Source organism: Fundulus heteroclitus, unplaced genomic scaffold (assembly GCF_011125445.2).
Source record: "Fundulus heteroclitus isolate FHET01 unplaced genomic scaffold, MU-UCD_Fhet_4.1 scaffold_126, whole genome shotgun sequence".
NCBI lineage: Eukaryota > Metazoa > Chordata > Actinopteri > Cyprinodontiformes > Fundulidae > Fundulus > Fundulus heteroclitus.
The window spans coordinates 178,362-200,010 of NW_023396538.1; the positions used below are offsets into that span (position 1 = coordinate 178,362).

The following is a 21,649-nucleotide window of genomic DNA, read 5'->3' on the forward strand; positions in this document are numbered from 1 at the left end:
AGTCCGGGGTTATGGGTTCCCTGGCACCTGCCTTGGTGCTCGGAGAAGGTGGGCCTTTGGTTCTTCACAACCACTATTGAGCAATTTCCTTCTGGATAAACTTCACATACACAAGTGCACCCTAACAAACACCCACAGGTGCTGGGTTCCAGGTTCTAAGTGTTCATTTATATACAGAAAGTCCTAATTTATTTATCTATTTATTTATTTATTTTTCACTTTTTTCTCAGATATCACTTTACTCATGTCAGCTTAAATAATAGTACATAATAATACATATGATTTAGCAATGGTATCAAGGTGTTACTCTTGATGATAAAGACACTTTATCATTCTTTCCCTTTTATCTCTTCTTTCTTTCACCTCTTCTCTTTCATTTTTTCTCTTTTTGTTCTTCCTTTACTCTTCTACTTTCCCATTGTAGTGTCCACATAATTTGAAATTCTCCCTGCAGGAATCACAATAAAACTATGCATAAATCAAGCCGAGCACTATGGCTAAAGCTGATTGCTCCACTTGTGAAAGTAAAATCTGTCGAGCTCTATTTGGCATTAAGACATCAATTATTATTGCCACTTTGCTAGACAGGACACTGGAAAAAAAAGGAACTGGCAAGCAGCACGGAAGCAGCAGGGCCAGCAGCACGGCAGAATGGAGGCTTGGGAACCAGAACTTGACCAGCAGCACGGCAGAATGGAAACTTGGAACCAGAACTTGACCAGCAGCATGGCAGAATGGAGACTTGGAACCAGAACTTGACCAGCAGCATGGCAGAATGGAGACTTGAACCAGAACTTGACCAGCAGCATGGCAGAATGGAGACTTGGAACCAGAACTTGACCAGCAGCATTAAGCAGCATGACTAGCTGAATACTTGCTGGAGCGGAATGAGATCAGAACTAGAACCACAGCAGGCAGGCGGAGATGAAGGAACTTCAGACTGGACGAGAACTGGAAGAGATGAGCTTTGCCATGCCACTTTGAGACACAAGAAGAATCTGTCCGCACCTTCAGAGCTCTGTCCCTTTTCAAAATCCGAGCTGGTGCTGACACAGAGTTTCAACCTCCTGAATTCAGAAGACTGGGAGAAGAAGATTGAGGGTCTGATGTTCCTGCGCTCTCTCACTTACAACCATGCAGATATGCTTCAGGGCAGGCTTCATGAAGTTTTTCTGTGTCTCATCCAAGAGGTGAGGAACCTGCGCTCAGGCGTGTCCAGGGTGACAGTTTGTGCACTGGCCGACCTGTACACACACCTGCAGAGACTAATGGACCAAGAGCTCGAGGGGATAGTAAATGCTTTGCTGCAGAAGGCTGGGGAGAGTAACACTTTCATCAGGCAGGATGGTGATGCAGTGCTGGACTGCATGGTGCAGCACTGCACCCCGACTCGCAGCATTTGGGCGTTACTCACTGGAGGAATCAGTCACCTAACCTAGTGGTGAGGAAATGCACCGCTCAGCATCTGGCTAATCTGTTGGAGAAGGTCGGCGCTGCCCGCCTCTTGTCCGGAGGAAAAGATTTCAATGAGAGACTTTTACCTGCCATCACTAAACTTTCACAAGACTCCTCCCAGGAGGCCAGGTACTTTGGTCGTCAAATGCTGCTGTCTCTGTCATCTTACCCCGACTTTGACAGGCACCTGGAAAAATATATCACAACCAAAGACCTGCAAGCTGTCAGAGACACCATCCTAACTCTCAGGACAAAGGGTCTGGGTGAGATGCCCCAAGATTCTCAGTCGGCCCAAGGAAGACACTCTCTCCCAGGCAGCGGTACGGTCAGGGCGTCGTCTCTCAACGTAGAGCAACTCAACCAGACCAACAGGGAGCCCAATAGCAACTACAGCTGTAAACATCAGACGCAGAGTATTGCAGACAAAACCGAATACATAAAGCAGATCTCGGGTCTGCTGGGTTCAAAGGACTTCCGAGAGCGGATCAAAGGCATTGATCAGGCCTGACTGCGAGCACAACCCCAGCGTGGTTATCAATAGTATGTTTCCGGTGTTCAATGTCTTTAAAGCAAGGCTGCAGGAGTCCAACAGCAAGGTTAAAGTACTTCTTGAATCTGAGATCATACAAGTTGCTATATGTTAGAAAGTTCACATATTATTATGACCCGAGGAATTTTTTTTTAAATCGATGAAAAAGTGGATTTTTAAGGCTTTCTTGCTCAAGGCTCATAAAAAAATGTTGCATGACCGATGACGTAACTTGTAGGCAAGCGTTGATCTGTTGACATGGTAACAAGATACTTCCTGGTTGCAAACTCGCTTTCTCAAACACAAATAGACGGATTAACCATGGCTAAAAAGTGTGTGGCTTATGGTTGGTCAAATACCAACAAGGATAATGTCTCCTTACACACATTTCCGAACCCAAAAAGTCCCGGTGTTGTGCGAAATTCAGCTCCCCTGTGAAAATCTGTTCCCCTCTGAGGTGGGGTTTCACAGCGCTTCTGATCGGTTTCTCGGTAAAACAACTCATATAATCATGTCAAGATTGTAACATTCAGTTTAATCGGCAGCTGTTGTTTACAAAATTGTAAAATAAAAATAAATAAACGCTGTGGTTGTGAGGAAATTAACAGTATTTTCTCACAACCCTGTCCTATCTGATCATTTTTTAATAACATTTGAGTTTAATCTAACTCAGTTCTCCACCCCCAAAAGAGGGTTCCATTATAGTAGATCTTTATTGGATAATGCTGTATCAAAACTTAAAGAGTCTGTCCCCTTTTTAATATCCTCCGTATTGCAGAAATGCCCTGTAGATGGCAGCAATGTTGTTTCTTCCAATTCACAAATAGATGTCTTTGTAAACGGTATGACTTTGTCATTGCGTTCTGCATTAGACAATGTAGCTCCCTTGAAAAAGAAGGTGATTATTCACAGGAAGCTGGCTCCTTGGTTTAATTCAGAACTGCGTTCCTTGAAGCACAATGTTAGGAAATTGGAGAGAAAATGGCGCTCTACACACCAAGAGGAATCCTACCTAATCTGGAAGAACAGTCTATTGTTGTATAACAAGACTCTTTGCAGAGTTAGAGCAGCATATTTTTCATCATTAATTGAGGAGAATAAGAATAATCCTAGATTTCTCTTCAGTACAGTTGCCAAACTTACCCAGAGCCACAGCTCTGTTGATCCATCCATTCCCTTAGCTCTTAGCAGTAATGATTTTATGGGATTCTTCATAAATAAAATTGATTCCATTAAAAATAAAATAATTGGCATCCTCCCAAACATGATTACCTCGTCCTCAGTAAGTGAGGCAGCATTGGAGGAATCCTTAGAACCTGCGCAGTGTCTGAACTGTTTAAAAGCAGTAGAGCTTTCTGAGCTATCTAAAATTTTAGCTTCATCTAAACCTTCTACCTGTATGTTAGACCCAATCCCAACCAAGTTGTTTAAGGAGGTATTCCCTCTGATCAGTGGTCCTATTTTAGACATGATTAATCTATCCTTGGTAAATGGATATGTACCACAGGCTTTTAAAGTAGCTGTTATTAAACCTTTACTTAAGAAACCATCTCTTGATCAAGATGAGTTAGTAAATTACAGACCTATATCTAATCTTCTTTTCTTATCTAAAATTCTTGAGAAAGTAGTTGCTAATTAACTATGTGAACATTTACAAAGTAATGACCTACTTGAGGAGTTTCAGTCAGGCTTCAGAGCTCATCATAGCACTGAAACAGCTCTGGTGAAGGTCACCAATGATATTCTCATGGCCTCAGATAATGGACTTGTGTCTATACTTGTCCTGTTAGATCTCAGTGCTGCATTTGATACAGTTGATCACAATATTCTCCTACAAAGACTTGAGCATACTGTAGGGATTAAGGGAAAAGCATTAGGCTGGTTTAAATCTTATCTGTCGGACAGATTCCAGTTTGTTCATGTTAATAATAAATCTTCCTCAAACTCTAGGGTCACTTGTGGAGTACCACAGAGTTCAGTCCTTGGACCAATTCTATTTACTATATATATGCTTCCGATTGGCAAAATTATCAGACAGCATGGGATTAATTTCCACTGTTATGCTGATGACACTCAGCTATATTTATCCATAAATCCTGATGAATCCAATCAGTTACTTCGACTGCAGTCATGTCTTGATGACATCAAAAGCTGGATGACTTTAAATTTCCTGCATTTAAATTCTGACAAGACAGAAGTTGTAATCTTTGGGCCAGAGTCTTCAAAAAATAAAGTTCTTAATCACTTAATCTGGATGGCATTAACTTGGCCTCTGGTAATAAAGTTAAAAATCTTGGTGTTGTTTTCGACCAAGACATGTCATTTAAATCCCATATTAAACAGATTTCCAGAGTTTCCTTTTTTCACCTCCGGAATATCGCCAAAATTAGAAACATTCTGTCCAGGAGTGATGCTGAAAAACTAGTCCATGCATTTGTTACTTCAAGGCTGGACTATTGTAATTCTTTACTATCAGGAAGTCCACAAAATGCAGTTCGAAGTCTTCAGCTGATTCAAAATGCTGCGGCAAGAGTTCTGATGAAAATCAACAAGAGGGATCATATTTCTCCAATTTTAGCTTCCCTTCATTGGCTTCCTGTTAAATCAAGAATAGAATTTAAAATTCTCCTTCTAACGTATAAAGCCCTTAATAATCAAGCTCCATCATATATCAGAGCTCTGATTACCCCATATGTTCCTAACAGAGCACTTCGCTCTCAGACTGCAGGTCTGCTGGTGGTTCCTAGAGTCTCTAAAAGTAGAATGGGAGGCAGATCCTTTAGCTATCAGGCTCCTCTCCTGTGGAACCAACTCCCAGTTTTGGTCTGTGAGGCAGACACCCTATCTATTTTTAAGACTAATGTTAAAACTTTCCCTTTTGACAAAGCTTATAGTTAGAGTGGCTCATACCCTGAGCTATCTCTATAGTTGTGCTGTGATAGGCCTAGGCTGCTGGAGGACATCAGGGTCTAATTTTCTCACTCTACTGATTTCTACTGTTCTTCAGTCTACTGTTCTCCAGTTTTGCATTGTATTACATTGAAATGACTGTCGTCATTTCAGCTTTTAACTTTTTGCTCTCTCTCTTTTTCTTCATAGTAGGTACACCTGGTCTGGCGTTTTGTTAACTGTGACATCATCCAGAGAAGACGGCTCACCCGCTACTACCATCTAATGTAGAACAGATTACTAGATCAATGTGTGCTTCTGTGCTTTTTTGTCTCTCTTGTTGTGTCTCTGCTCTGTCTTCTGTAACCCCAGTCGGTCGAGGCAGATGACTGTTCATACTGAGCCCGGTTCTGCCGGAGGTTTTCCTTCCCGTTAATGGGGAGTTTTTCTTCCCACTGTCGCTTCATGCTTGCTCAGTATGAGGGATTGCAGCAAAGCCATGTACAATGCAGACGACTCTCCCTGTAGCTCTACAGTTCCCCAGGAGTGAATGCTGCTTGTCGGGACTTTGATGCAATCACCTGGTTTCCTTATATAGGACATTTTTGACCAATCTGTATAATCTGACCCAATCTGTATAATATGATTGAACTTGATTTTGTAAAGTGCCTTGAGATGACATGTTTCATGATTTGGCGCTATATAAATAAAATTGAATTGAATTGAATTGTCTTCAGGCAGCTGAAATGTCCATTCTCTCCTCTCCTCACATCGCGCACTGAAGCGGAGAAATCTTGCCGTCATCACAGCAGCCTGCTGTGAAGCAACATTCTCTCCACACTACCTCTCAGCACGGCGCTGCTACCCCGCAGAACCCTGAGGCGTGGTGGGGATAGACCCACAGCCCTTCAGGTTCGGAACCCCCATGCCGCCCCCGGAGAATATGAGCGCCACGGCGCAACAGATAAATGCGCGTCGGCTCTCAGAGTGCTCACATCCGGATTATTAAGTAAAATTCCGGGAACACATAATGCTGAGACGAATGCTGTGGCTTGTGTTGAATGTACATCTTTTTTTAAGTGCTGTTTTGGTGGATTTCAGCCGTCATAAACGATGCCAGTCAATCGAGCTTCAACGAGTTGTTTCCGTGTTTACATCCGAACTGTCAGCCATGACCGTGATTATAAGCACCGATTCCAATTATACACCAGCAAACCATTTTGTTTATTCTCCTAAAATGTTTTTCTCAGACTTACCCGAGTCGTAACAGAGGCTTGCGCTGTCTTTCGTGTTAAAATCATCACTTTGTGAATCGGCATCTGAACTTGTTGTGGTGTACTTAATTGAACTCTCTATAGCGTAGCCTGGTCTACACCTACGAATTATGTCATAGTACCACGTGACCCAAATTGTGGATTTTTAGCCTAGCGGTCGCCGAGGGACAAGTTTAAGTCCTTAAAAAAACTTTTAACGGTGCAATCATGATCTTAATGCCACATTTTTGAAAATATGGTCACTAATGCATGTGTTTCCGAGTTGGTCGATCTCAGATTCAAGAAGTACTTTAACCTTTACGCCCTGGAGTCTCTACCAAAAATAACCCGTTTGCTGATAGACAGCTTGTCCCAAGTGGTTAACATCCTGGTTCCAGCAATTGTGGACAATCACCTCAACTCTAAAAACAATGCTGTCTAATATGCTGCTATCGGCACTGTGAATGTGCTTATTTTAAATCTTGATAATATTTTCCTTCTTCAGCCTTTCTGTACCAAGGCTCAGTTTTGAAGCGGCAAAGCTTAAAGTCCCCCCCTTACTGTGGCACCTCCTGGGTACCTTGACAAAAAGCGTCAGCATCCACGGCGGGGGTGGCAGCGTCAGGAGTGCTATGGCCAAGCTGTGCCAAGCACTTCGCGCCCAGATGGGGACGAGCCTGAGCGAGTTTGCTGCCACCCAGCCTGCTAACGTCCTGAAAGGTTTAAACAAGCTCCTGAAGACCTTAAAGTAAAGGAAAGAAAGATCCAAACGCTGAAAGAGAACTTCGAGACTGATCTTACTTGAAAAATGAAAAGGAGTTTTTACACCCGTGATTGCCTGAGAAACAGTCAGAAGTTGGCTCTGTTTCCGTCTCTGTATCGTGCCAATCTTTAAGTAACCTTTTAACGTAAATGTTAATTTATACTTAACCGGTTTGTGAACTAAAGGAAAGAAATATTTAGCGATTTTTGGCAAACTCAGCAGACCCCTCACAAGGCTACGTTGCTACCTCTGCAAGAACAATGGTCTTTGGAACCCTATGGGGCTCGCGGTAAATGTGGGTACGTCTTCAAATATGAATCCGGTGAGATGTACCTCTATCACCTGGATGAAGAAGGGGAAGAGCTGCAAACTATCCACTCCTTGGGCATGCTGACATCAAACGATTGGGCTGTTCTGAAACTCATCATGCTTCGCAGACTAGGCCAGGAAGAGTCGAATGCAGCAGGCCCCTCTGTGAGACAAGAAACCGGGGACGGAATCATGGATTCACCCGTCGCTGAACGGGGCAAGCGGGGGCGTCAAGAAACCGAGGACGGAATCATGGATTCACCCGTCGCTAAACGGGGCAAGCGGGGGCGTCAAGAAACCGAGGACGGAATCATGGATTCACTCGTCGCTAAACGGGGCAAGCGGGGGCGTCAAGAAACCGAGGACGGAATCATGGATTCACCTGCCGATAAGCGCTGCAAGCGGGTTCAGACCCGCCTGAATGAAACTGACGTGGATTCAGGAAATAGGATCTTCTCAGCTACTTGCCAGTCAAAGAAGGGGGTTACCGGCCGATGGGTTTTCCGTGCAAGTCTCAGAAAGGCTCAAGATAAAACACAGATGGTTATATTCGTGCTTGACTATTATATTTCTGACTGCGGTGTGTTCAGGACATTGCTAGCCTTTCCCTTTGATGCGTGGCGTGACAAGATGATCGGAATAGCAGACCGGATTTCAACGCTGTTTCGCAACTGTTGCAATTGAAAAAACATTTTGGCGGTCAAGAAAGCGCTCTCTCTTTTTAGACCCACCCCTCACAACAGCCAATACCGCCCCTTCAACGTTAACCACGCCCTTCTCAGTATAAAAAACACTGTGAGGCAGGCTGATCGGCAGGGGCGGTTCTAGACCAAATTTACCAGGGGGGCCAAGGTGGGGCCAGTGTTTTTTCACAGGGGCACAGAACAAAAAAATAAATAAATAAATAAAATGGCAATATTTAACTGTGTAATAATATTAAGTGAGCCACTTGTGGCTCTGGAACTGCAGGTTTCAGACCCCTGATCTAGCAGTTGAAAACTTTGCCCCCTGCTGAATACGGCTAAAGCTAAACTAAAACATCTTAAGTTTTAATATTCTTTTTAGAGTAAAGCTGTATAGGTAAAAAATAATATTGGTAAAAGTGACCAATCAGTTATGGTTTCTTTGCCATTGCAAATAATTATGAGAAGTTTATTTGACATCATGCTTTTAGTACAGGGGCCATAACAGGGGCCGGGGCCATTTCTACAGGGCCATGGGCCCCTGTTGGCCCCTGTCTAGAACCGCCCCTGCTGATCTGGACTCCGTGCGACTTCGCTGACCGGACTTCTAACATCTGAAACCATGCTACGAGGGTAGCAGTTTGACATTCTGCGGGCGGGATAGCTCTCCTACTCCACCGCTGTGTCCTTCAAATGATTCAAACACTTCATCATCAGTGTAGCACGGGTTCCCGGATAACGACAAATTCTCCCCGGAGCTGTACCACCCACCTTCACCCGGATCCTCGGCAACTTCTGATTCTTCTGCCCTAAGCGACTGCGGGAGTGCACACCGTCGACTAGTCCAGGCCCCCTTCAACGTTAACCATGCCCTTCTCAGTATAAAAACACTGCGAGGCAGGCTGATCGGGACTCCGTGCAACTTCGCTGACCGGACTTCTAACATCTGAAACCATGCTACGAGGGTAGCAGTTTGACATTCTGCAGGAGGGATAGCTCTCCTACTCCACCGCTGTGTCCTTCAAATGATTCAAACACTTCATCATCAGCGCAGCACGGGTTCCCGGATAGCGACAAATTATCCCTGGAGCTGTACCACACAACTTCTGATTCTTCTGCCCTAAGCGACTGCGGGAGAGCACACCGTCGACTGGTCCAGGCCCCCTGGGTGCGTGAAAGGCAGCCCAGATGTCTTTGTTTTATGGGATAAGAATTCCAAGCTTCCTACCATGCCACCTCAGACGGCGACCCAGGACGAAGATTCACAAGCTGTGAATCTTCCTGCCTACCCGGAACCTTCTCAGCCTGAGGACACCCAGCTCCCCGCCGGCCAAGGAGATACAGGCTGCCTGGCGCTATCCCAACTCCAGGACTCACAGCTACCCTCAGGTCAAGGAGATCCACCTTCCCCGGACCCTTCTCAGCCCGAGGACATGCAAATTCCCCCCGGCCAAGGAGAAGTTGACATGGGCTCTGATGAATACGACAGCTGGATTCGCTTTGGGTTCATCAGAGCAGTGAAAACCACTGTGCATCATCTTCTGTACAACACCATCAACAAGTACATGCATGATAAGTGCTACGGATGCAACACGGACCGTCCTAGTTTTAGAGACCATGACTGTTTTGAGCATCTTGAGGACGGGTTCTTTGAAAGCAATTACTACCGTGTAATGCAAGTGCTTTATAATGCATATTTCATCAATGCCATTCAACAGTTTTTAGCCGCTCGCAACATCCATCAAGACAGCAGCACAGTCTGCGCTGTTGCAGAAGTTTGCTTGTACGAATTGACGCTGGTCAAGCAGGTGCATGACCCTATCAATAAGGAGTATGATCAGGTGATTTGAGAAAACCCTGAATTAAGAGATCAGCTTCTAGCCACGACACAGTACTGGGAGGGGTGTTGAAACGTTTTCTCATATCCTTTTTTTATATTAAATTAGTGTTTTCTACAATTAGTTTGTGACATTGTATTAAAATAATGTCTTTTCAATGTATCTGTTTGTCTTTACATCTTTTTATATATGAAATGATTGTTTTACAATTAGTTTGTGATATAATAAATGAATGTGATTTCTTTCCTCCATCCATTTTCCAAACCGCTTTATCCCTCATGGGGTCGCGGGGGTTGCTGGTGCCTATCTCCAGCGTTCACTGGGCAAGAGGCGGGGTACACCCTGGACAGGTTGCCAGTCTGTCGCAGGGCAACACAGAGGCAAACAGGACAAACAACCATTCATGCACACACTCACACCTAAGGACAATTTGGAGAAGCCAATTAACCTAACAGTCATGTTTTTGGTCTGTGGGAGGAAGCCAGAGTACCCGGAGAGAACCCACGCATGCACAGGCAGAACATGCAAACTCCATGCAGAAAGACCCAGGGGTGTACTTGAACCCAGGACCTTCTTGCTGCAAGGCAACAGCGCTACCCACTGCGCCACTGTGCAGCCCCTTTCTTTCCTGATTATGTTAATAAAAAATATAAAAACCCAATTACAGGCGTCTTTTCCTTCATTTAGCATCACTACATGTGCGGGAAGGTATAGCTGAAGAAAAATTAATGAAACAGGTATTTTACAAGCCTTCGCACACTGGTTCTTTCAGCGGAGTAGATAGATTACAGAAATCTATGGAAAGTGAAACTGGTAAGAAGGTACCAGCTGAAAAGGTTTCGAGACTTTTTATCAGAACAAGATGCTTATTCTTTGCATAAACCCGCAAGAATAAAATTTCCTCGAAGTAAAGTGTCTGTCACCAGGCCTCTGAAACAGTTTCAAGCAGATCTTTGTGATATGCAGAGTTTGTCCAAAGAAAATGACGGTTACAATTATTTATTAACCGTTATCTACATATTTTCCAAAAGAGCCTACGTCAGGGTTATAAAAAGGAAAACTGTGTCTTATGTCGTAAAAGCTTTAAAGTCTGTTTTAAAGGAGAGTCAGATTCCAAAGAAACTTCAAACTGATGATGTTAAAGAATTTTTCAACAAATCATTCAAAGCGGTAATGGATAAAAATGGTATTGAACATTTTTCTACGGCTAAGTGAAATAAAATCATTTGTGGTTGAGAGGTTTAACCGTACGTTAAAATCAAGAATGTGGACATATTTCACCGCAAACAACACTCTCCGATATCTAAATGTGCTTCAGGCTCTGGTCAAAAGTTACAACCACAGCTATCATTCAAGTATTAAAATGGCGCCTGTCAAAGTCACCGCTAGTAACGCTTTTTAGGTGTTTCAGAATCTATACGGGACTAATTCCAAACGCTGCACAAAACTCAAGATGGCATTTAAGCAAGGCGACCATGTCAGAATCTCCAAGATGCTTGGAGTGTTTGAAAAGAAATATGAACAGAGTTTCACGGATTAAATCTTTACAGTTACAGAAGTGATACAACAATCTCCCCCGTATTCAAACTGAAAGATTTAGACGGAGTGCCCGTCCAAGGTTTTTTTTTACATTGAGGAGCTTCAAAAGGTGAAAATCTCAAAAAACAAAATGTATCAAGTGGGTGAAATATTAGGCAAACGCACTGTGCGGGGAGTCAGGCAGGTCTTTGTACGCTGGAAAACTTGGCTGGAGAAATTCAACAACTGGATGAGAGCCAATAATCTGCGTGATGTATAAAAGAAAGCGTTGCTTACCGGCGGGTGACATTGCAACATGGACCGCATAACTGAGGACTGTCATGGTTTTCAGATGTTTTGCCCACATGCAGATACGAACAGGAGATCATACATAGTTCCGATCCTCGGCTGCAGAAGCTGGCTCTTGGGACGTGGAATGTCACCTCTCTGGTGGGGAAGGAGCCTGAGCTTGTGCGCGAGGTTGAGAGGTTCTGACTAGAGATAGTCGGACTCACCTCGACGCACCACTCTGGCTCTGGAACCAGTCTCCTTGAGAGGGGCTGGACATTCTTCCACTCTGGAGCTGCCCCGAGCTGGGGTGGGCACACTTGTTGCCCCCCATCTCGGTGCCTGCACGTTGGGGTTTTCCCCGGTGAACGAGAGGGTGGCCTCTCTCCGCATTCATGTGGGGGACGGGTTCTGACTGTTGTTTGCGCTTATGCGCCAAACAGCAGTTCAGATTACCCACCCTTTTTGGAGTCCTTGGAAGGGGTACTGGAGAGTGCCCCTCCTGGGGACTCCCTTGTTTTGCTGGGGGACGTCAACGCTCACGTGGGCAATGACAGTGGGACCCGGAGGGGTGTGGTTGGGAGGAATGGCCCACCTGATCTGAACTCGAGTGGTGTTTTGGTGTTGGACTTCTGTGCTCGTCATGGATTGTCCATCACAAACACTATGTTCAAGCATAAGGGTGTCCATATGTGCTCTTGGCACCAGGACACCCTGGGTCGCAGTTCAATGATCCACTTTGTTGTCGTTTCATCTGATCTGCGGCTGTATATCTTGGACACTCGGGTGAAGTGAGGGGCGGAGCTCTCCACCGACCACTACTTGGTGGTGAATTGGCTCCTATGGCGGGGGAGGAAGCCGGTCCGACCGGGCAGGCCCAAACGTACTGTGAGGGTTTGCTGGGAATGTCTGGCAGAGTCCCCTGTGAGATGGAGCTTTAACTCCCACCTCCGGGAGAACTTTAAACACGTCCCGAGGGAGGCAGGGGACATTGAGTCTGAATGGACCATGTTTCACACCTCTATTGTTGAGGCAGCTAGTCGGAGCTGTAGCCGCAAGGTTGTCGGTGCATGTCGCGGCGGCAACCCTCGAACCCGCTGGTGGACACCAGCGGTGAGGGGAGCCGTCAAGCTGAAGAAGGAGTCCTACCGGGCTTTTTTGGCCTGTGGGACTATGGAAGCAACTGATGTGTACCTGCAGTCGAAGCGGCAGGCGGCTCGGCTGGTCGGCGAGGCAAAAACTCGGGCGTGGGAAGAGTTCGGAGAGGCCATGGAGAAAGACTTCCGTATGGCTTTGAAGCGATTCTGGTCCACTATCCGGCGTCTCAGGAGGGGGAAGCAGTGCAGTACCAACACTGTTTACAGTGGGGGTGGTGTGCTGCTGACCTCGACTCGGGATGTCGTGCGGTCGTTTTTCAGTGGGCGGAATACTTCGAAGACCTCCTTAATTCCACCAACATGTCTTCCATTGTGGAAACAGAGCCTGAGGACTCTGAGTCGGGTTCTCCCATCTCTGGTGCTGAGGTTGCCGAGGTTGTTAAAAAGCTCCTCGGTGGCAAGGCCCCAGGGGTGGATGAGATTTGCCCTGAGTACCGTAAGGCTCTTGATGTTGTGGGGCTGTGTTGGTTAACGCGGCTCTGCAGCATTGTGTGGACATTGGGGGCAGTTCCCCTGGATTGGCAGACTGGGGTGGTGGTTCCCCTATATAAAAAGGGGGACCGGAGGGTGTGTTCCAACTACAGAGGAATCACACTCTTAAGCCTCCCTGGTAAGGTCTATTCAGGGGTTCTGGAAAGGAGGGTCCGTCGGATAGTCAAATCTCGGATTCAGGAAGAGCAGTGTGGTTTTCGTCCTGGCCGTGGAACACTGGACCAGCTCTATACCCTCAGCAGGATTCTGGAGGGGGCATGGGAGTTTGCCCAACCAGTCTACATGTGCTTTGTGGATCTGGAGAAGGCATTCGACCGTGTCCCCCGAGGGATCCTGTGGGGGGTACTCCGGGAGTATGGAGTACCGGACCCTTTAATAAGGGCTGTCAGGTCTATGTACGACCGGTGTCAGAGTCGGGTCCGCATTGGCGGCAGTAAGTCGGACTCGTTTCCGGTGAGAGTTGGACTCCACCAAGGTTGCCCTTTGTCATCGATTCTGTTCATAACTTTTATGGACAGAATTTCTAGGCGCAGCCAAGGTGTTGAGGGGATCCGTTTTGGTGGCCTTAGGATTGCGTCTCTGCTATTCGCGGAAGACGTGGTCCTATTGGCTTCATCAGGGCGTGATCTACAGCTCTCACTGGAGCGGTTTGCAGCCGAGTGTGAAGCGGCCGGGATGAAAATCAGTGCCTCCAAATCCGAGACCATGGTCTTGAACCGGAAAAGGGTAGAGTGCCTTCTCAGCGGCTGAAATGAGTTTTCTCCGTAGTGTGTCTGGGCTCTCCCTTAGAGATAGGGTGAGGAGCTCAGTCATCCGGGAGGACTCAGAGTAGAGCCACTGCTCCTCCACGTCGAGAGGAGCCAGTTGAGGTGGCTCGGGCATCTGGTCAGGATGCCTCCTGGACGCCACCCTGGTGAGGTGTTCCGGGCACGTCCCACCGGGAGGAGGCCCAGGGGAAGACCCAGGACACGCTGGAGGGACTTTGTCTCCCGGCTGGCCTGGGAACGCCTTGGGATTCCTCCAGAGGAGCTGGCCCAAGTGGCCGGGGAGAGGGACGTCTGGGCCTCCTTACTGAAGCTGCTACCCCCGCAACCCGACCCTGGATAAGTGGAAAAAGACGGACGGACGGAACACAGAGAACCCTGACAAGGACCAGGGATTTTATCTGACTCTGACTCTGTCCAACGCTAGTCTCAACGCTTTTAAGGATAATAACATATCGAGTTTCCACGTGGATTTAGCTGAGCCTATTAATTTACAAGGTCAGTGGCAAGTGGCTTTAACAGAGGTTTCATACCCTCACACATGGTATAACGTCCCCTCAGAAAACGCTTATTTTGAATGGTGGAAAGCGGGCAAGGAAAAAGTCTAGCGCGTACCGATTGGAAGCGGATACTACACTAATTTGAATCAGCTTATCACAGAGATTGAGGCCCATCTGAGAAAGATAGATTCAGATATTTATTTCAAAGTTAACCGCACCACAAACATACTCACCTACCAGGCCGGAGCTCAGAACCTCCTACGTTTTTACGCTCCAATCGCCTACATGCTTGGTATGGAACCCGGAAAATGGGTCAAATATGACCACTGGCACATCCCTCATCCTATAGATTTTAAGGCAGGCTTCTACCACCTCTATTTCTACAGCGACGTTGTTGTCTCACAGATGGTGGGCGACGCTCACGCACAGCTATTGTGAACGGTTCAGGTCCGGGGTGTGTGTGGAGATATTATCACGGAAACCTTTCATAACCCTTACTATCCCCCGGTTGCCAAGAAACACATTGTAAATATACAAGTTGAAATAAAAACGGATCAGAACATCCCGGTGAAATTTACATATGGAAAGTGCATCGTGAAGCTGCATTTCAGACCTGCGGCCTCACACTGAACGTTCAGTTGAAACAGATTATGCATATAATAAAAACACACTATTGTGGCAGGAATTATTCATAGCTGTGCAACCAGTTGCATCAACAACGTTGCAGCATGCTAAAACATGGGAAGAAAAAAAAAGTAGGCAGGTAGGCAGGTTGGGGGCGCTTTACCCAGTTTCTATGGCACACCTGTTATGTACGGTCGGGGGATAGGATCCATATTTTCAAAATTATTTCATTTCGTATCACCCCTAGTTAAATCCAGCTGCGCTATTGCAAAACTGAATCTGAAAAAGGCTGCCACAAACATCGCCTCGGACGTCACAGGTAAAGCTATGATGAAAATAACCAGTTCGCATGGGGGTGTGAATAACCAGGAGTGGTCGGGGGTTATAGTTCTGTCAAGACGAGCTAGAAAGAGGCCTCCTGGGCAACGTGTTTGGCGTTCACAAATACTCGTGCCACATAAGAAGGAGGACGTCCGCTGCGAGCAAGGATATATTTAGCTGAATCACTATTTTCATTAAAAATCAATCATGGCTCTTTTACATCGGAAATCATCAGAATGCACGCTTGCTGAACTTGACTTGTACATGTCAGGATTTTGTTGTGGATGTACCCAGATACAGCATGCACACACAGAGCTGAGTTTAAGAGAGTTTTTTGAAAGAAGTGGATGATGATGGCAAGTGGAACCAGAGTTTGTTACCAGGCGGAGGTGAAGGATGCAGGAGCTGACTGGCAGGTGAGAGAGTACACAGCTTCTCATAGACGGGTAGCAGAGTACACAGCTTCTCAGAGATGACTGGCAGAGTCCACAGCTTTTCAGAGATGGGTAACAGAGTCCACAGCTTCACAGAGACGGGTAGCAGAGTACACAGCTCTACAGGGAAGAGTAACAGAGTCCACAGCTTCTCAGAAACGGCTAGCAGAGTCAACAGCTTCATAGAGATTGCTAGCAGAGTCCAGTGTTGCCAACTGTCGCTATATTTAGCGACTTTTCAGACCCCTCCAGCGACTCTTTTTCAAAAAAGCGACTAGCGACAAATCTAGCGACTTTTTGAGACTCTTACGTGAAAGCACATATCGTTCCTACTCTTGTCCTCCAGCAGCAGGTGCTGCCGTGGGGCGCCTCCCCCGTCCCAACGCCGTTCACCCGCTACCGCAGGAGTCCCTCTCAGTGCTGCAGTCAGAGCCACAGCATGTTTACCCTCAGCCTCCAGACAGCAAATGAAGCGCGCATGCGCTGGGATTGACGGCATAGGTTGATCATAAATAACTGAATTTGAAATATTTTATCTTAAATAAATAACGGTATTTGATTCACACAGCCACATGTTCATGTTTTACCGTGATTTGTAGGCTTCTTGGTGGACCACAAGGGAAAAAAGAAAACGTTAAAAAAAAGTAGAATTTTTTTTTGTAACTCCGCCATAGTGTCTCTTTGTGGTTCATTTTGCCAGTCTCAAACCCAGGTAAAGGAGGAGGGTTAGTATTATAATAAGATAAACATTAATAAAATAAATAAATAAATAAAAAATAATAATAACTAAACATTAATGGACAGAAAAAAGTAGCTCTATATATTCTGAGTGTTTTTACTCACTTTTTGTCTCTCTCTAACAACGTTATTTCTCCCACAGCGTCAATAACATGCACATCACATCATGTGGCAGATTATGCAAATTAGGCGATGACGTCATTCAGCGACATCTAGCGACTTTTAGCACAGCCAATAGCTACTTTCATTACTGAGGAGTTGGCAACACTGGCAGAGTCCACAGCTTCTCAGAGACGGCTAGCAGAGTTAACAGCTTCTCAGAGATGGCTAGCAGAGTTAACAGCTTCTCAGAGACAGCTAGCAGGACTAACCTTGAGGAGAAGCAGAGGTGGCAGGGTACCAGTTATGCAGGAGACAAAAACAGACAGGCATGGAGTGAGTGTTGAACGACGACGGACCAGCAAAGAAATGAGCACAAAGGGAGGTTTAAATAGGGGAAATAACAGGTGGAAAAAGTCTGACTGATTGATTAGAAAATGGCTAACAGGTGTGACTGACTGCAGATGGAGGGAATTGAAGGCAGAGTGAGAAGCGACGATGAAACTGAAAACTAACAATAAATGAAGTCAAAAACATAACTAAAAACCCAAACAAGGAAGAAAAGTGACAACTAATGGAAAACAGAAGCCAAACCAAAACTAAACCATGACAGTTCACCGTCCCCAAGGTCTACACAGAAATATTACCCATGTCAGCTATTACAGACACCGGTCCAGTTGAGTTCTTTATCCCCGGAGATGGAGAAAAATACGTGGATTTGAACAACACCTTGCTGCACATCCGTCTAAAGATCACCAACGCAGACAGAAGCAACCTGGCTAACGATGCTGCCGTCGGACTCATAAATTACCCGCTGAATACAAGGTTCAGTCAATGCGACGTTATTCTGGGAGACAGGTTAATTTCACAGAGTAGCGCGACTCACCCGTACACAGCAATGATTGAAACTTTGCTCAACTATTCAGACGACACATTAAAGACTCAATTTAGCGCAGGTCTCTTTTACAAAGACACTTCGGGAGCTATAGAGTCGATTGTTATGGTCAACGGTCCAAATTCGGGGGTTAACAGAAGAGCCTCTTTCACAGCTAATTCGAGAGAGTTACACCTGATGGGGCCACTTCACGCACATATTTTCTTCTACGAAAGACTTCTCTTGAATTCTGTTGACATGAGGGTTAAACTAACCAAAGCCAGCAATGCGTTCTCTCTCATGGGACCTAGTGATTCAACCTTGCGACTGAAAATTTTGGGGGCTTCTCTTTTTGTGAAAAAAGTTTCAGTCTCCCCGGCTATCCGACTCGGGCATGCCTCAGCATTAATGAGAGGAAATGCCCTCTATCCTCTTTCTCGCGTGAATGTGAAAACATATTCCATCACTGAAAATTCCAGGATATGTACTCAGAAGAATCTGTTTTTGGGGACCATGCCTAAATATGTCATTTTAGGTATGGTAAACCATGAGGCATTCACAGGCAGGAGAGCCATGTCACCTTTCAACTTTAAGTATATGGATGTGGAATATTTAGCTCTCTGCAAAGACGGCAGACAGGTCCCTGCCAAAGCGTTTCAACCTCAATTCAACGACGGTATTTCAGTCAGGGAATATTACAACATGTTCACCGCTACAGGTCGTCATTTAAAAGACCTTCCTTTAAGCATCGATCTCGAGGAATTTAACAATGGCTATTCCCTGTTTGTCTTTAATCTCAATCCAAGTGCTCTGTCACCGGTGTGTAACGGAAATTTGAGACTGGAAATAAGATTCAGGGTCCCGCTGCCTCATACAACCATCCTGATTGTGTACGCGTGTTACGACTCAATTTTGGAAATCGACTCCAAAAGGCAGGTCTTGGTGGATTTTTATTAAAACATGAAATGAATAACCACGAGATCGAAAGTCTGATGCATCACCTGCTTCACCTATTTCATCGTCAACACTCATCCTTCACACATGCCTGGAGAACACTGGCTAGCTTTGACTTTGGAAGACAATGATTGAGCCACCTTTTTCGACTCTTACGGATTCAGTCCAGATTTTGAAATTTATCCATCAAGCATAGTGACATTTGTGGAAGATAGATCATAGAAAATATTGTATCATAATCGTCAACTTCAAAACACTCTATCAGCCGTGTGCGGTCACCATTGTGTTTATTATCTGTGTCATAAAGCCTGCCGGCTAATGGTGCATGACATATTGGCTACCTACGATGATAATGTTTATAAAAATTATGTCATGGTATATGATTTTGTGAAAAAATATCAGCAATGTATCAAAAATAGGGCCTCATGCTCATTTAATAACGGAACTTGTTCTTTACAAATGTTTAAAGATTGTTACAAATTGTAACTAGTTTAAAAGATAAAAAACACTGTACGCATGAATAATTTGAAACATTAAAGTATCTTTATTACAAATTCCTTTCTCCAGTTTTTTATTTCATACAGACATTTAGGGTGAAAATTCCAACCGTGTGGGGTTTTTGACTCTTTTGCTTCGGGCTTGGATCCTCAAACTCTATTCCAGGGAATTTAGGGGACAACACAATTTTCCCTTTTCGTTTCATGAGAGGTTTATCACTGTTCTTCTCCGATACGCCTGTTTCTGTCATGCGTCTGTATTGGTTGCGGGCTTGCAGATTTCTGACTGACGACACAGGAATGTTTAGCTCCTTCAGGGCGACCATGAATGGGTTCCAACCTACAGGTTCCTGGGTCTGTGTTTTCCTCTTAAACGGAAGCAGAAGGTTTTTCAGCAGATTGACCAAATGTGAGCCTCCCATCACACAATCCCAATAAATAAATTCGCTTTTAGACGTCCAACTCCCGCCACTTTCAGATAACCTTTTCAGTATGTATTCTGCAGTTTTGCGATCTCTGTTAGGCAGAGCTTTTATAACCTCGTTAACGGTATCGTCCATTCTGCAGGAGAGGGTGTAGAACCGAAAGAGCCAGAGCCAGCCTCACCGTCATTATTTTCAGGCATCGGGTTACGCTGCAAAGTTAAAGTCACATTAGAGTTCATTAGAGTCAGATATCTCTGCAGCAGAGATACCATTTAATTTTTTCATAAGAACTCAGTCCCGGTTCATTCAGAATCTCTCTCATTTTAGAATCCAGATCCTCTTCAGCCGTCTGTTTGAGAGAAGGCTCTGACGGGGTCAAACGTTTGAACTGATGCGGTGAAACGAGATACATCTTTTGCGCCGTCTTAACAGATGTCTTCTCTCATCTCCTGATGACACCACTACCACCTCTCTTATTAAAGGGGCCACGACGCTCAGCAAGGGAAGAATAAACCCGCCTGTTTGATTTTTCAGAGTCAACTGCTTGCGTTTTAACCCGGTTCTTTTATCTGCCAGCAGTATGATGATCTTTATCTGCTTTTCCAGTTTTTTATGCTGAGAAGGAGATACTTTAACGTTACTTTTTAGGATATTCAGAGCTATCTCACACAAGGCTTTAAGAGAGTCGGGTGAGCAGTGGGCTACACTGTTTTTACGTTTCTGCTGTGTAATGTGAAACAGAGCTCTGAATAAGGGAGCATTCATTCTTATGCATGCTGACATGATGAATTAATTTGACTTAGGTACATACACAGCGGGCCAGTGACCTGGGAGCATTCCAGTTCTCAGTCTGAAACGATCTGGGCAAGTCGGAGTCAGATCAACGATTAAATAGCCGTGAGGTTCTCTGGTGGCTTCTTAAAAACTCTCCATAAAGAAAGTTTTCTCTGACAGAAATATTTGACGAGCTAATATATTCAGCTGCAGTTTATCTCTGGGGTTCTTAAACAACACCATATAATTAGTGTTTAAACTGATGGTACGGCTGTACTTGCCTTGATGAAACACATTCTGAGTCAACATAATGACGCTCATACTTCTATGATATTGTTGATGTTTTTTGACCAATCTGTATAATCTGACCCAATCTGTATAATATGATTGAATTTAACTTTGTAAATTGCCTTGAGATGACATGTTTCATGATTTGGCGCTATATAAATAAAATTGAATTGAATTGAATTGAATGTCTGTATTGCATAAAAACCTTGACCACTGCTCCGAAGCCTGGAATATTACATCGTCCAGTATAACCAAATGATTTTGATCGGGAGGAGATTTTCATCATCAAAAGAATGAGGTAGTCGTTCGGCGAATTTAATCTTTTTATTAATTTTTTTGCAATTCAGCATACAACGACTGGAACAAGGTATAAATCCAAACAATATTTACAGGTACAGCATCTATAACATGGTTACAATTTTGCAATACACTTTTGACAAAAAAAGATTTACCACATTGACTCGGCCCCGAAATAATACACGAGAAAGGGGTTTTGAATCTTAAATCAAATTCAACCTCCTGTGTTTCTCGGTAGAGCGACATTTTTCTCAGTTAACCTTTAGTAGCCAAATGGAAGGGTTGTTCCATCAGGAAAAAGGCTTCTTTTGTCGTACACCACGCAGAGGTTTTTCTGAAATGTGGCATTTTGAAGCTGGAAGCTTCTTTTATCCCTCCTGATGGTACGCTGTGGAGCTTGTAAAACATCACCTGTTGACCCTTGCAAATAACCTTCTACGCTGTAAAAATTCACCCTCTCACTACATTTGTGAGTCTGAGTGATACCTTTAAACCTCATCACAACCTTTTGCTGGTTTCTGGTCTGGTAAGCGTAGCTTTTGGGACCTGCTGAAACAAATTCTTGAATGGTGTCACCTGCCAGCTCATCCGTTAAATCACCCAGATAATTTTCCAGCTCAAGGGAGCTCTCACCTGGTTTAACCACGTAGATCAAGCTGTCAATGTACAAAACGCGCTGTTGAAGTCGTTTGAGACAGGTATACAATTTCAGACACGCATGGGCAGTTGTGAAGGCCATTATTCACCTTTTTAGGCGGAGAGACGCATCGCTTGCTGTATTTCCACTGAACCATACACATTTCATCGTTCAGAAAGTGAAAGTAGCTGACTGTGTATTTACATGAAAACAGGAAGTTAAAAAAACTAATCTGGCTCGGTCACAATG

The 21,649-nt window shown here is 44.9% G+C and overlaps 2 protein-coding genes across 2 annotated transcripts in view; both read left to right on the plus strand.

Moving 5' to 3' along the window:
• Positions 1-21,649, plus strand: part of cdh1 (cadherin 1, type 1, E-cadherin (epithelial)) — a 369,868-nt gene that overhangs the window by 53,624 nt on the left and 294,595 nt on the right. The window lies entirely within an intron of this gene.
• On the plus strand, positions 693-2,041 carry LOC118558385 (TOG array regulator of axonemal microtubules protein 1-like). The gene is given in 2 exon segments (XM_036128960.1): positions 693-1,428; positions 1,431-2,041. Coding segments are annotated over 2 exon segments (1,074 nt in total). The 5' UTR covers positions 693-887; the 3' UTR covers positions 1,964-2,041.